Source organism: Thyridium curvatum, assembly GCF_004353045.1.
Source record: "Thyridium curvatum strain D216 chromosome Unknown NODE_83_length_185371_cov_79.390814, whole genome shotgun sequence".
NCBI classification, from domain to species: domain Eukaryota; kingdom Fungi; phylum Ascomycota; class Sordariomycetes; order Thyridiales; family Thyridiaceae; genus Thyridium; species Thyridium curvatum.
Window position 1 is genome coordinate 112,881 of NW_022156838.1, and position 13,293 is coordinate 126,173.

At 52.0% G+C, this 13,293-nt stretch overlaps 6 protein-coding genes across 6 annotated transcripts; 4 read left to right on the plus strand and 2 right to left on the minus strand.

Moving 5' to 3' along the window:
• Positions 1-77: 77 nt before the first annotated feature.
• E0L32_010394 (uncharacterized protein) lies at positions 78-2,057 on the minus strand (the record flags this gene model as incomplete). The annotated part of the gene is made up of 5 exons (XM_031133008.1): positions 78-704; positions 781-1,145; positions 1,209-1,384; positions 1,495-1,770; positions 1,834-2,057. The coding sequence occupies 5 exons, from the start codon at positions 2,055-2,057 to the stop codon at positions 78-80; spliced, it is 1,668 nt and encodes a 555-aa protein (XP_030989650.1).
• A 451-nt stretch (positions 2,058-2,508) lies between these two features.
• Positions 2,509-3,722, plus strand: E0L32_010395 (uncharacterized protein; the record flags this gene model as incomplete). The annotated part of the gene is made up of 3 exons (XM_031133009.1): positions 2,509-2,580; positions 2,659-3,063; positions 3,132-3,722. The coding sequence occupies 3 exons, from the start codon at positions 2,509-2,511 to the stop codon at positions 3,720-3,722; spliced, it is 1,068 nt and encodes a 355-aa protein (XP_030989651.1).
• Positions 3,723-4,353: 631 nt separating this feature from the next.
• On the plus strand, positions 4,354-5,556 carry E0L32_010396 (uncharacterized protein; the record flags this gene model as incomplete). Its single annotated transcript, XM_031133010.1, has 3 exons — positions 4,354-5,035; positions 5,092-5,163; positions 5,258-5,556. 3 exons carry the CDS (start codon positions 4,354-4,356, stop codon positions 5,554-5,556), a joined length of 1,053 nt encoding a protein of 350 aa, XP_030989652.1.
• Positions 5,557-5,652: 96 nt separating this feature from the next.
• Positions 5,653-8,619, minus strand: E0L32_010397 (uncharacterized protein; the record flags this gene model as incomplete). The annotated part of the gene is made up of 6 exons (XM_031133011.1): positions 5,653-6,187; positions 6,260-6,498; positions 6,594-7,013; positions 7,115-7,446; positions 7,540-8,111; positions 8,513-8,619. 6 exons carry the CDS (start codon positions 8,617-8,619, stop codon positions 5,653-5,655), a joined length of 2,205 nt encoding a protein of 734 aa, XP_030989653.1.
• A 968-nt stretch (positions 8,620-9,587) lies between these two features.
• E0L32_010398 (uncharacterized protein) lies at positions 9,588-10,244 on the plus strand (the record flags this gene model as incomplete). Its single annotated transcript, XM_031133012.1, has 1 exon — positions 9,588-10,244. One exon carries the CDS (start codon positions 9,588-9,590, stop codon positions 10,242-10,244), a length of 657 nt encoding a protein of 218 aa, XP_030989654.1.
• A 702-nt stretch (positions 10,245-10,946) lies between these two features.
• On the plus strand, positions 10,947-12,948 carry E0L32_010399 (uncharacterized protein; the record flags this gene model as incomplete). The annotated part of the gene is made up of 6 exons (XM_031133013.1): positions 10,947-11,001; positions 11,054-11,424; positions 11,486-11,708; positions 11,827-12,438; positions 12,498-12,731; positions 12,782-12,948. 6 exons carry the CDS (start codon positions 10,947-10,949, stop codon positions 12,946-12,948), a joined length of 1,662 nt encoding a protein of 553 aa, XP_030989655.1.
• Positions 12,949-13,293: the final 345 nt, after the last annotated feature.

Genomic DNA, 13,293 nt, shown 5'->3' on the forward strand with positions numbered 1-13,293 from the left:
TTACTCAGTTTATTGCGGCCCCAAGCAGTCCACATTGCAGCCGAAGCGAAAGAAAACATTGTGTAGGTGCGAGATAACTATTGTCCTGATAGAAATGCACCCATCGCATCTAGAAGAACATCCAGACCGCCGACCTCGGCTGCTAAGGTGAATATTCCATGATTCCTGCCAGTAGGTAGTGAACCCAGCTCAACAACCTTGCTTGAGATATTCTGCTCACTAGGCCCGTATACAGTAACGGGTCTTGAGATTTTCGTTCCCTCATCCTTCTTCTTGAAAACCGGGAGTTGATCTCTTCCAGTGACGAAAGACACGAAATCCTCGGCGAAGGCGCGTGCAGTAATCCAATTTTGTTTGGTGTACTTGCGATTATAGTTGCCCCAAATATAGGCTACGTCGAGCATATGGCTAGCGCGCCCCTTGTAGGGTCCTTCAAAGGGATTGCGTTCATTAAAGTGGCCTACGTATGACAGCCCAGGCCATGATTCTGCCATCCGAACTGCAGGCGCATAGAAACTGATGTCGGTGACAAATTGAATGATGGAATCGAGGGCTTGCGGGTCGGACGTGTCTGCAGCGATGTTATAGAATGTTTGCACCTTGCCTGCCTCCTCTCGTCCCAGACTTCGCTCCAGTGAATCTTGGAATGCAGAAGCAATGCCGTTCTTCCGTGCGTTCAGGTTAACGAGTCCAAATATGGAGCCCTGGTACCAAGAAAATCAGTCCGGCGAATAACGGAACCCATCTCAAGACATCCGTAGTTCTGAAGCGTGCACTTACGTCAAATTGGCTGTCGACCGAAAAGAGACGATGGCACCATTTCTTCCCAGGAATTGGGAACTCGATTTCATCTCCGAGATTGCTAAAAGTGGTTCTCATAGGAATGAAATCATGGTCTACAACAGGTCCCAGAGACACAAGCTCTGGTGTGATTTCCTCGACAAGCTTTTCCTCTGGCATACTAAGGAGAGCCTCAAGCCGCTCGCTTGGGGACAGCCCCGAGATGCCAAGGGTTCGAATGATACCCTCATACGCGTTATCAGCAGCTTTCTCGGTAGCGGGGCGCATCATCAGAAAGGTTCCTCCCAAGAGCATAGCTTGTTGGAAAAGAGGCTCCGTCGAGTGCATGAGAAAGTTGACTGAGGCTACGAGCTCAAACACGTTAGATTTACTCGTAGAAGTCAGAATCATCGTTATCAATGACTCACCAGCTCCCGCACTCTGCCCAAGCACTGTAATGTTTTCTGGATCTCCACCAAATCCCGAGATATACTTTTTCACCCATATCAGGGCAGCGCGCTGGTCGCGAAGGCCACGGTTTGCCTTGATACCAGCAGCAAACAGCTCCTTGGAGAAGAGAAAGCCGGGTATACCGAGACGATAACTACCAGTGTTCGTTAGTAGATGGAAACCAAGCCAGCGTGCATTCCATCAATCCCCGGTGCGGAAGTTCAGATGCTGGCGACCTGTGAGATCGCAGATCGGATGACTGACTTTAAGTTGACAGCTACAATTGGCTGATCCATGATGGCAGACAGCTCGACAATTTTGGACTGGTCATACGGGGGATTCGAACTGGAGCCAAAGTTGAACCCGCCACCGTGAATATAGACAACGACTGGCAGTTTCCTACTGCAGTCCTGGGGTACCGTCACATTTAAATTTAGGCCATGTAGATCTGACATGGGAGGCACGTCAAACTTTGGCAGATGCTCTTGGATGAAGGCCATCTCTTGGTCTGCAGAGCCATCTGGCGTTACTACTGGCGGACTATGTTGGTTGAATCGCTGTTAGCTTGTGAGGCATCTCGCGGGCAGATTTTCCATGTCATACCCATATTTCGTGGCATCAAGCTGTGCGAGTCCAGAGTACTCAGTGACCTCTGGATCTGCTAATCGATGCCTCAGAACGGCATAATTCAGACCGAGATACTGGACCACGCCCTTGTTGTATCGGCCCTGGATCTGGCCAATAGCGGGGTGTTGTAGAGGCGGTGGTAGTCCTTCTGGGTGTTGACTAAGGTGAGCGGTGGCTGCTGGGGTCAGGTACTCCTCCATTATGATCAGGCCTGAGAGTAGGGATGGTGATGACTATGACTGCCTTAGCTAACTGCTGCGGTAACTGTAAAATTATATGATGTTGCGGAAGAAGCACTGGAGACGGAATGCTCTCATTTCCATTCTTTCTTCATTTCCATTCTCCATTCTTCAGTCACATTACAGGCGCTGTACACGGTTTATTGTCTAATCGACCCTGTCATTACTCTTGTCCGTTGGAGCGCGGGCGACACCGGCATGGGACAAAATCCCATTGGGAATGTCGGAAATTCGGAGATAGGACCTGGTGGAACCCGGATGCGGGATCCGTAGCCCGGACAGTCCGTACAATGTTGTGATAACGGAGCTCCGCAACATCTCTGGTGAAAATGACTGATTAAAATACAGTGAGAATGAGCTTCCTTCAGGCTATGCATGTTAAGACTCGTGCTCATACACGGCGGACGGCGAGATGGTTCAATTAGCTTACCAAGATCCCGCGACCTGGTTGGAGCTTGGCCAGCCGGACCCAATTCTCGAGGAGGTGAGCAGCTATGACCGCCCAAGCAGCGAAAGTGGAGACGAATGGCGAAACAGGAACTAACCAAAATGGATTGCACAGATAGCCCAGGGTGCTGGCAAGCCTCAGCTAGAGAAGCGTCCAGATATCTCAAGTGTTGTTGCTACCCGTGCGGCCTGGGCTCCTGTATTCAAAGATTTTGCGGAGGCAGCAGTTGCTCGCAGCAATGGCTCAGTGACATCAACAGATATTGATATACCCCGTCGTGATGGCGGATCATGCCGTGCACTGCTCTACAAGCCCGAAGACGGCAAGGATGGCGGCCGTCCTCTCGTTGTGTTTATTCACGGCGGAGGCTTTGTGTATGGACTACCAGAGATGGAGGCCGGACTAGCCGTAGCTGCTGTCCAGGAATACCAGTGCGTTGCTCTGTGCCTCAGCTACAGGCTTGCTCCTGAGCACAAGTTCCCCACCGCCACGGACGACTGCTGGGATGCTCTGAAATGGGTATGCAGCTATCATTTTGACTTCTAGTGTTTTGAAACATGGGATGAAAGCTCACTCGGAAAATGCAGATCACACAAAATGCAGCCCGTCTAGGCGTAGACCTCTCGAAAGGGTTCGTTCTGGGTGGAACGTCTGCCGGAGGCAGCATTGTCACTGCGCTGTCACATCTGGCACGCGACGAGAAAGTGTACCCTCCACTCACAGGCTTGTACCTGAATGTACCACTCCTACTCGCCCCGGAGGCCGTTCGGCCAGAACAACAGCCATTGTATCGCAGTCGAGAACAGAATGCATACGCCCCCGTGCTCAACAAGGCCTTTATGGATATGTACACCGCGGCCTGCGATCCAGATGACCTTCAAAACTCCTACCTATGGAGCCCGTTCAACTGGCCCGGTGGTCCGGGTAAGGCGCACGCGGGTCTCCCGCCAACCTACTTTCAAATCTGCGGCTTGGACCCTCTTCGTGATGAGGCTCTGATTTATGAGCGTGTGCTGCGGACGGAGTACAAGACTCCGACGCGCGTGGACATCTATCCAGGCTTGCCTCACATGTTTGTCCCGAATTTCCCGACCCATCCATCCAGCAAGAAATATCCCAAGGATGCATTGCGGGGAATTGGATGGCTGCTGAATAAAGGCGAACAAGACACAGTGTAAACCGAGGCTGAGACCTACAGATGGTGCCTTCAATCATGGAGAGGTAGATATAGGCACAAATGGAAGATCTCTTGATATCGCAGATTCTCTGTTCAATTCAAGAACAATGACAGAATTTTAGCAGATTGTGCATGTGATATCTACGAGGCAGCACAGTAGAAAGGTAGATGTGGGTTGCTGTTATAGCTCACCGGCACTTTGAGTCGAAAGAACTCAGCCGTCATGAACAAAACCAGGACCCGGGTGAATTTGGTCACTACGGTGTTTGCAGCACGACCGGCCCGGGCTCAGTATCTTGTGTTGATCCAAGGACGTCGGCCTTCTCTGCCACATGAAGCAAGTCACTAGGACTGCATAAAGAATAACAGGGATCCGCCAAACGTAAGAATGAAACAGGGGCCGGGATGCCCTCCGAAGGACTACATTAGCCGCTGGAAATCCTTGTACCTTTCCGGCAACCCGGTCCCACCCCGGCCCCCAGTCTCCCGGCACTAGCAAAGCCCCAGACAAGACATAAGCCTGCCCGGGCTGAACATAATTCAAAAAGGAAAACAAACCAAAAAGCAGTGGCATGAACTCATCGACTGCAAACCGTTCTTTAGTCTTCAGATACTCCGGCTAGGAAAACGATATGGTCCAGAATAGAGCGCTCGTGTTCAGCGCGGTGCCGGACGGGCTTCCTGTTGCTGGTAAGCACATGCAAGTGCAGGCAACCGAGTTCGACGACGCGGCCCAACCACCAGCTGGCGGCTTCACCGCCAAGACGATATATGCATCTTTAGACCCTTACTTGCGCCTCCGGCTCGTTGCGCCAGACAAACCACGTCCGGGTTTCGAGCCGCTCCCAGCTGGTAGCATCATTCCAAATACCGTCATTGCGAGAATCATCAAGTCCGACAATGCGGCACTCCCGCCCAATACAGTGGTCATCGGAATGGCGCCCATACAGGAATACATCTCGGTCACTGGAGAGCAGGCTTTCCAGTTTTCCCCTCTGCAAAACCCAGCCAATGTGGACCTCAAACTGTTCCTCGGACCGCTTGGCATGCCTGGCCTGGCCGCGTACGCTGGCCTGTATGAGGTTGCTAAGCCTCGCACTGGAGAGACCATTTTTGTGTCGGGTGCCAGCGGCGCCGTCGGCCAATTGGTGGGCCAGATAGCCAAGCAAGCCGGACTCAGAGTAATTGGGGCCGCAGGCAGCGACGAGAAGGTCAGGCTACTGACCGATGTTTTCAAATTTGACGGCGCGTTCAATCATCGTGATGGAGACGCGCGAGCTCATTTGGAGCGCCTTGCTCCGGGTGGAATAGACAGTAAGCTCCGTCTACTGCATCACTTTTGGTATCTACACTAACACGACATTGTTAAGTCTATTATGATAATGTTGGCGGCGAGCTGTTAGACGTCGCGATTGACGCCATGAAACCCCTGGGGAGAATAGGTACGTTATAGATCTTGTATTCAATGCGTTGAATATCTCCTCTGCCCCCCTTCACACAACATGAACATTCACTAAACTGATACTGGGATTACAGTCGCCTGTGGCCAGTCATCGCAGTACAATGCGCTACCGAGTCAGCAATATGGCATCCGGAATACGTGGCAGATGCCTGGCAAGCGGATCACCTGGCGTGGCATGAACATTTTCGATGACGGCCTCGGCGACAAGTATCGGGCCGTGCACCAAGAGAAAGTAGGCCAATGGATAAGTGATGGCACCATGCAGGCTGTGTTCAGCGAAACGAAGTCCATTGAAGAAGCCCCCGCCGGCCTTGCTGATCTCTTCGCCGGCAAGAATGTGGGCAAGGCTGTTATACACTTCGGCGAACAATAAAGGAGAGGGGAGGGGGACTACTGGAAATCTCGGTCACGGAGGCCTGCAATTTAAAGAGTGATTGTAGATGAACCAAGTATATTTCACATTCGTGCCTTAGAATGTATCTGTGACAGAATGAGTGAAGAAAAGCTCCCAGTCTACCTGCTGATCAAAAAAAGCACGATCTATTGGCATGGAAGGAACACACCCGCCCATCTGCACGATGTCGTTGTTGGGAATCGCTGATAGATCCACAGAAGGACCATTGAGCTGACGATGATACCCTTTGGGGGTATTATTAGACATGTGGTACCCTGCAGGTAGAGCTCCGCTCGGAAAAGGTGCCCTGATTTGGCTGTCCTGCATGGACGTGCCGACCCTAGAATTATAGTACACAGGATGGCTGTCCTCTAGTTGTAGAGTGTCCTGTGTCGTAGGAGAACACATGCTCTGCTCAGCAAAGTCGGCATACAAGCTTAAGAGAGATGTGCAGAGCTGACGAATTTCCAGTATCGAGTGTAGAGATTTGCATGGCCCTTCAAGCCCCTTGGCAATGTCTTGTAAGATCTTGAGGTCCATAGTATCAGACGTCTCGATGATATTGGTGAAAACAAAGTACAATGGTCGGAGTGGAAATAGAGGTACGACCCTATGAGCATGCATTAGCGTCTCGTCTGTTCGGGTGAAATTGATGCTTAGCTCAATATCCAGGTAGTCTCACCATGCAAGGGAGCTGAGATAGCGGTCTTGATTCGACGCTCTCGAGGTGGCCTCTAGAAGAGCCCGCAGGGAATAAAGGCATTTGCGAGCGTGATCTAGGCATTGTTGGTGCGCATCCGGATCCTCGCCTGCGGAACCGAGCCGTGTGATAGTAGTCATCATCGAGTAATACGTGAAATCAGTGGTTTGCCACTCGAACCGCAGAAATTCGTCATGGTGGGAGAGTGGGTGGGTTCGATACTGTTACGTTGCGAGTGAAGGTGTCAGTGGTGCTATAGATGATGGAAATCTTTCCATATAGGCTCTTGAGAGGGAGAGCGTTGTCTGTTACTAACCTCTTGGGATTGTCTGCGTATTTCTCTCATGCGGCTCCGTAGACCTAGCAGTCTCGTAGTGTCCATCTGATGTCTTTGGCCTGGGGCAGCGAGCTTGCGAGTCTCGTGGATGATGACCTCCTGAACTTCAGAGAAGGACAAAAGAACATCTAGTATAGCCCCGGCCGGTGTCTCCCTATCTAGCACTGAGCGGTCGATATCCATCTTGGCGAGGCATGCCGGCTGGTAGTTGTTAGCCGATAGGGACGTGTCGAAGATATAGGATTTGATGCACGCCAAGCGCAAGGCGATGATCTCGCCAGCCTCAGTTAAGCCGAGATCTGACATGGAAAGCCCGCGTAGAGATGCAGCTACCCGGCATGCGAGCGTATTAAGCTTCCAGCACTTCCGCATGCGTCCAATGTCCTGCATCAGAAGCGCCTGCGAGGAGAGGAAAGTCAGCATGCAGGAATAAGATTCGCACGAGAGTCATCTCAACTGATGATGCGGGGCTGCATGGCATGATAGGAATCGGAACATACGCTATAGTGGAGTGCATAAAAGAGCGATATATCTGGTCGTACATCCGTGTCCAGATAGCTGATAGCTGTCAAGACATTGTCCCTATACTTCTTTTTGGACCGCAACAGCTCGGCCCGCATCGCTGGGCTAGAGTCCGAGTCAAGCGCCGTAATGAAAGTGTAAGCGGCATGATTGACGCTGATAATGTACTGAATTCGTTGCTGGCCGTGGACCGTGCAATTGATGAGCGCAAGAGCCATCTTCTCCAAACAGGCACTGTTTGCGCCGGCAAGAAAACTGAGAAGGTAGGGTGTGCTTGGTGCTGTCGCCTGATCGGCAAGAGTCTGTTTGACTTTGGCGTGGTGTTAACGGGATACCAACAAAGGGAGGTAAAGAGAGGGAGGTATAGCAACCTAGCCACACCTCCAGGGCGTCTGGGACTTACTATACAACATGAGGTGGAGGAATTCGGCGCTAGGATACATGGTGGTTTCGTAAAAGTTGTGCCTGGTGTCCCAGTCAGTCTCGAGATTGGGCTCTGTCATTGCCTGCTTCGCAAGCCCGATGGCCGATTCCAATATGGCCTGCCGTGAGGCATCTAACTCGCGGTTCCGACTTAGTCTGCAGGTCGGCCGCAGGTACCGGTTAAGATCTAATGCAGCTAATACTCTGTCCTCTGGTGACTGGCCATCTTCATCCGGCATCAGTTGGGGTGAGTCCCGTCGCCGTGAGTCCTTGGACAAGGGAGAGAGCGCGCGTCTCTTCCGGCTGGGCGGCCTCCGTACATCTCGAGGCGAGACTTCCGGCGAGGCTGATATCGGCATCCACTCTGACGTCGCTTGCTCCTGCGCCGGTTCAGATGCTGATGGTGTGAGTGCTTCGGGGCCCGTTGGAGCCGCATCTTGCGATCGCCTCCGGGTCTCGGTGGTAGAGCGATCTGATGACCGGCCGAGCGACTCTTCCAGTCGGGCCATGCGTTCTAAGACGGCATCGAGACGATCGTTGGTAGCACCAGCGCTGTGCTCCCGTCAACACCTGATTCCCGATTATGAAGAGAGGAGGAATAGGGAAGGAGAAGAGGGAGAGAAGACTGGCTCATACGCATTGCGGTTCTGGGACGTCTGCCTTTGGCGACGCCGCAAGCAATCGATCTTGGCAGTTACGCAATTGAAGCAAGGATCATTGCGGTCGCATCGTGTCTATAAGCCAATCCAGAGGTTAGCCAAAGGTGATACTGCGGCAAACGCGAAGCCACCCAGGTCTAGCTGACCTTCTTCACGTAGCAGAAGTCGCACTTTCAGCAGACCCCGAAAAGGGATAGTGTCAGCACACCCAGACAATGAAGAGATGATGTGACTCTTCCCATTTAGGCCCTGGGAGGGAAAGAGGAAGGATGAGGAGCAGTCGGGAAGACGTACGGCGGGCAATTGCCGCGGCGGTGGACCAGGGAATGCCATAGTTCGATTCTGAGGCGGTCGCTGGGGCGGTATGGGTGTGATATGACGCCAATTGCGCCAGATCGCATGCACGGTGGTTATAGTTATGTGATAGAGTGGTACGATTCAGGGCGGGCAGAGTCCTTGAGAGCGGCCAGTGACATGCCATACAAGAAGAGGGAAGAAGAGAAAGAGGAAGCACAACTGTCACATATGATTTAATCGGTTGGGTGGGCGGCGTCGCTCGCTCGACACACAACACACAAGATGTGAACCTGCACCTCGACTATCTGCCTACCCAGTTATTCAGCCATCTTATCTGTGGGGTAGAAGACTATGATTTGTCGAGATGTTTGCGGGGAAGCTTAGTGCAAAAGCCCGTCAGTCTTGGACCAAGCACTAAGCTGAAGGTTGGTAATGTCTACGATAGGAAGTACTTGGGGACAGTAGCTAAGACAGCGGGTACAGTAGGTGCAAAGTGATAGTGCGGCAGATACCGAACAGGCCTGCGAATGTAGGGACCAAGCATGCTTTCTGTACGGAGAGATCTCCAAACCGCACAGGTCTGCACATCCCTTCATCCCTTTACCTTTGGCATCCCGACTTGCCAGAAGATAAAGCGGTAACGTTTGGGCCCGCGTGAGAGCATGTACTAGTCGTCTGATTGGTCCCAGGAAGCCTTGGGGCTAAACTAGGCCAAGAAGCGAGTCAGGATTCCGGATTCCGGATTCCGGTCCATCCGGAGTCTGGTTATCGGGTGTGCCCCTTTCCAGGCCGTCCGACATTGATTCGATCTTCCTGTTCGCACTGGTGATGCGGCACCAACGGGTCCAGGCGAGCCTGTGAATAACTTTCATATATTCTTTAGGCCTAGATGCATTCCGTGGTTGAATGCATCTGGGCCTAACTTGACCTCCATTTTCTCACACGCGTATTTTTCAGCTGTCTGATGCGTCTCTTATCTTGAACGAGCGAAGCAAGCCTCAATTCACGTCCTTGCACCCCCGCCATCACTCGGTGTCCACGACACGACAGTGTCTATTTGTGTCCGATCGCCATGTTCTCATTCCTGCGTTCACCACTGCCGCCTCGCACGAATAGGGCCGCCGACAACCCCATCATATACGAAGATGGAGCGTCTTTCCTCGAGTTCAGAGAGTCGGGTTCAAAATACCTCTTGAAGAATATGCACCCACCCTTCGACCCCAACAAGCCGCGCTCAATCATGGTGCCTCCGTTCCATTACCACATCCACCAGGCCGAGCACTTCCTCATCACAGAGGGCACGTGTCATCTCTTCAAAGACACCAAAGACAAGCCCTGGATGGTCATCTCGGCCGACGAGCCTGGAGCTCAGAAGACGGCCGTCATCCCAAAGCAAATATACCACACTCTGAACAACGCGTCCTCCACGAAGCCCATGGTCATTGACGTCAGCCTGACCCCCGAGGACTACGAGGGCGAACAGCGCTTCTTCCGGAACTTTTTTGGCTATCTGGATGACTGCAGAAAGGCAGGCCAGCCACCAAGCAAGTTCCAGCTCCTCGTATTTCTCAAGTCATCTGATACTCCGGTAGGCATAAACATGTCTTTCAAGTGGCTGGGGCGTGTGGTGAGCAGGGTCTATCTCAGCACCATGGCCTGGTGGGGATACTGGATACTCGGGTACAAGGAGACCTATCCCGAGTACTATGCAGGAAAGAAGTCGCGATAGGGCTATAACGGTTTTTTGGGGGGGGGTTTTTTTTTTGGTCAAGATGTGTATGATTCGCTCTCAAACGGCGCAATCAACACACCGAGTTCGTCTCGTCGCAGGCAATGATATAGTAACAATGGATATGCTTATCAAATTGGTATTCTGTGTCGAGACCCAGATGTGCAGCGTTCGCACAAAGAAAAATACCCTCCTCGTGCTGTCAGGCTTTCAAAAAGCCAATCACGTTCGAGGAAACAGACTCTGACAGGCTCTATCGTCGAGGTGTTGCATTGCAAGCCCCATGCATTTGTGAAGTACTCTCAACTGACTGGCCAATAACCACCAACTCGTTATCAAAGGTGGCTTGTATTAGAGTTCGTGGCTCCGGATCGCTCCAACTCCTGGGAGCCTGGGAGGGAGAGGGTTGCCGGGTACTGGATTCCTGGTTCCGGCCTTCCCTTATCTTGAATCCCCCCCGCAGCGGCAGCGGAGCCCTGGAGACTAAGCGACTTGGCGGCGGAATTTGGAACCTTCAAGCTAAGCATCGAGGTTAGCGCCCCCAGATTACCCCCTTCCCAGCTTCGCCGGCGGACGCTCTCCTTCGTTGATAAATGGAAGACATGTTGCCTACAGCCAAGGAATCCATCTCGGCGCGTTCTCTCGACCATGGCCTCTTAGTCCAACTCCATCAATCATTCTTTGATACCGCAAAGCACAATCATGAATCCTGGCCTGAATTCGCGGGAGGGGGATACTGGCATGGACTCGGAGAGCCGTACGTCTTGTATGTCTCCATCTTGAGCGGGAAGGTGATGCTGACCTTCCAGTAGTAACAACGAAGCCGGGTATCCTATCGAACAATAACCGGAACTCTGTCAGAGAAGAAATCATGCTGGAGCGGGAGCGAACCGGCCATGCCAGTGTAGCCAGCGAAGCTCATTTCAAGAAAGACCTCGGCTGGCTCGGTCTCTTCGCTGCAGGCTACAACATGACAAGTTGCTGGCTTGTCATTGCCGCAACCATGACCATTTCCTTGCCGTATGGGCCCATGGCAACATCCTGGGGCATCATCATCATCATACCTGTCTATCTGTGTGTCTCCTTGACGCTTGCCGAACTCATTTCTGTGTATCCGACCACTGGAGGCCAATATCACTGGGCTTCCATTCTTGCTCCCCCGAGGGTCCGCAGAGTTATGGTGAGACAACTCCTCTTTCTCATAGAGGGAAAGGTAACTGACTATTGATATTTGGAAACAGAGCTACATGACCGGCTTCATCAGTTGGTTCGCATGGATAACTCTTGCGGCAGCTAGTTGCGGGGCTATCGGCACAACTTGCAAGTCTCTGATCTACTACGCTGAACCAGACTATGAAGTCCAAGCTTGGCACAACTTCCTCTTCTATGAAGCCACTGTTGTCTTTGCCTTCTCACTCAATCTATTCGGAAAGAAGCTCCTCTCCGCCATATACTCTGGGATATGTGAGTCTACATTCCTTTATCGGAGCTTACTCCAAACTCCGGTGATCATCTGTGGCCATTTCAGATGGGACCACGGTTTGTTCGCAAGAATGCCGCTGACTGGGTGGTACCTATGTAGTTATGCTCAGCATAACCTCGTTTGTCGTGTTCACCGCGGTTACACTGGCCATGCAAAAGACGCGGCAATCTTCCGAAGTCGTGTGGACAAGCTCCACTGAAGGCTCTGGGTGGCCCACCGGCGTCCAGGTTCTGATCGCCTTGGCGTCTCCAACCATAGCATTCTGCCCAATCGATGGGTCAGTTCATCTCATCGAGGAGGTGAAGAATCCTCGTAGGGTGGTACCCCGTGCGGTGATCGCAGCATATGTTATCGCTAGCGGGACGGCCCTACTCTTTGTCCTATCAATGCTTTACTCCGTCAGCGACTACAGCTCTGTGCTCAGCACACCCTCCGGCTTCCCGCCCTTTGAAATTTGGAGGCAAGCTTCAAATACCGGCGTGGTGCCCATTGTCTTTACTGCGGTCTGCATCTGTTTACTGCCAATCGGAACAACAGCGACACTTCAGGTAACTTCCATGATGACTTGGAGTCTCGCCGGCGACGGTGCTCTTGCATTTAAGAGGCACTTGTCAAGAGTCCACCCCGGCTTGAACGCCCCTGTCTGGGCTTTGTTCCTCAACCTTTTTCTGTTATTTCTCATCGGGTGCCTGTACCTCTTCTCAAACCTAGGTGAGTCATTTTACAAGCTCTGCATGATACATTTCATTTCTTCAGCTAACGCCCTACAGCCTACAACTCTATCGTGGGAGTCGCTGCAATCTTGCAACAAATTACGTTCTGTGTACCCGCCGCCCTCCTTCTATGGCACCGTCGCTCGCCTGATGTACTGCCTCGGGGAAAGGGCATGCGCCTGCCAGGATGGGTGGGCTGGGTTGCCAACATTGGAACCATTGCTTTCACTTTCGTTAGCACGTCCATGATGTTCTTTCCACCTGCCACCAATCCGGATTCAAGTACTATGAGTAAGTTTCCATTTTTGTTGCATTCGTCCGATCCAATGGCTTGGTCATAGAAAGCTCTACGCGAGTTAAAAAGTTGGCTGCAGTGGCTAACAAGGGACGTTCCACAGATTATGCATGCGTAGTTGTCGGTGGTATTCTGGTTTTAGGAACCCTGAACTGGGTGTTCTATGCGAGGAAAAACTATGCTGGACCGGTCGCGATCATTCTGCACGACTGAGTATGTCTTTTACCGTGAGGCTTACACGATCTTTGTTGGGGGCAGCCTCAATTCTACTTAGTATGTACTGTAAATGACCTGGGGCCCCGAAGTAGTCATAGGGCAACCGCCATCGGACACAGCCTTCAGAGAAATACTGCCAAGAATATCCTCACTCTATGAGTGTCTGCTCATTGACTACAATAATACTGATACGCACTTTGTTATTAATATGTGGCTCTGGTGAGAAGAGCCTGGTTCAATCTTTATTACAGCTTGAACTCAGTGCCAGCTAACCACTGTGCCTCCTGTATGTACATGACCTACTCGGAACCCATTTATCATCATTTAATGCTTGACCCTTCA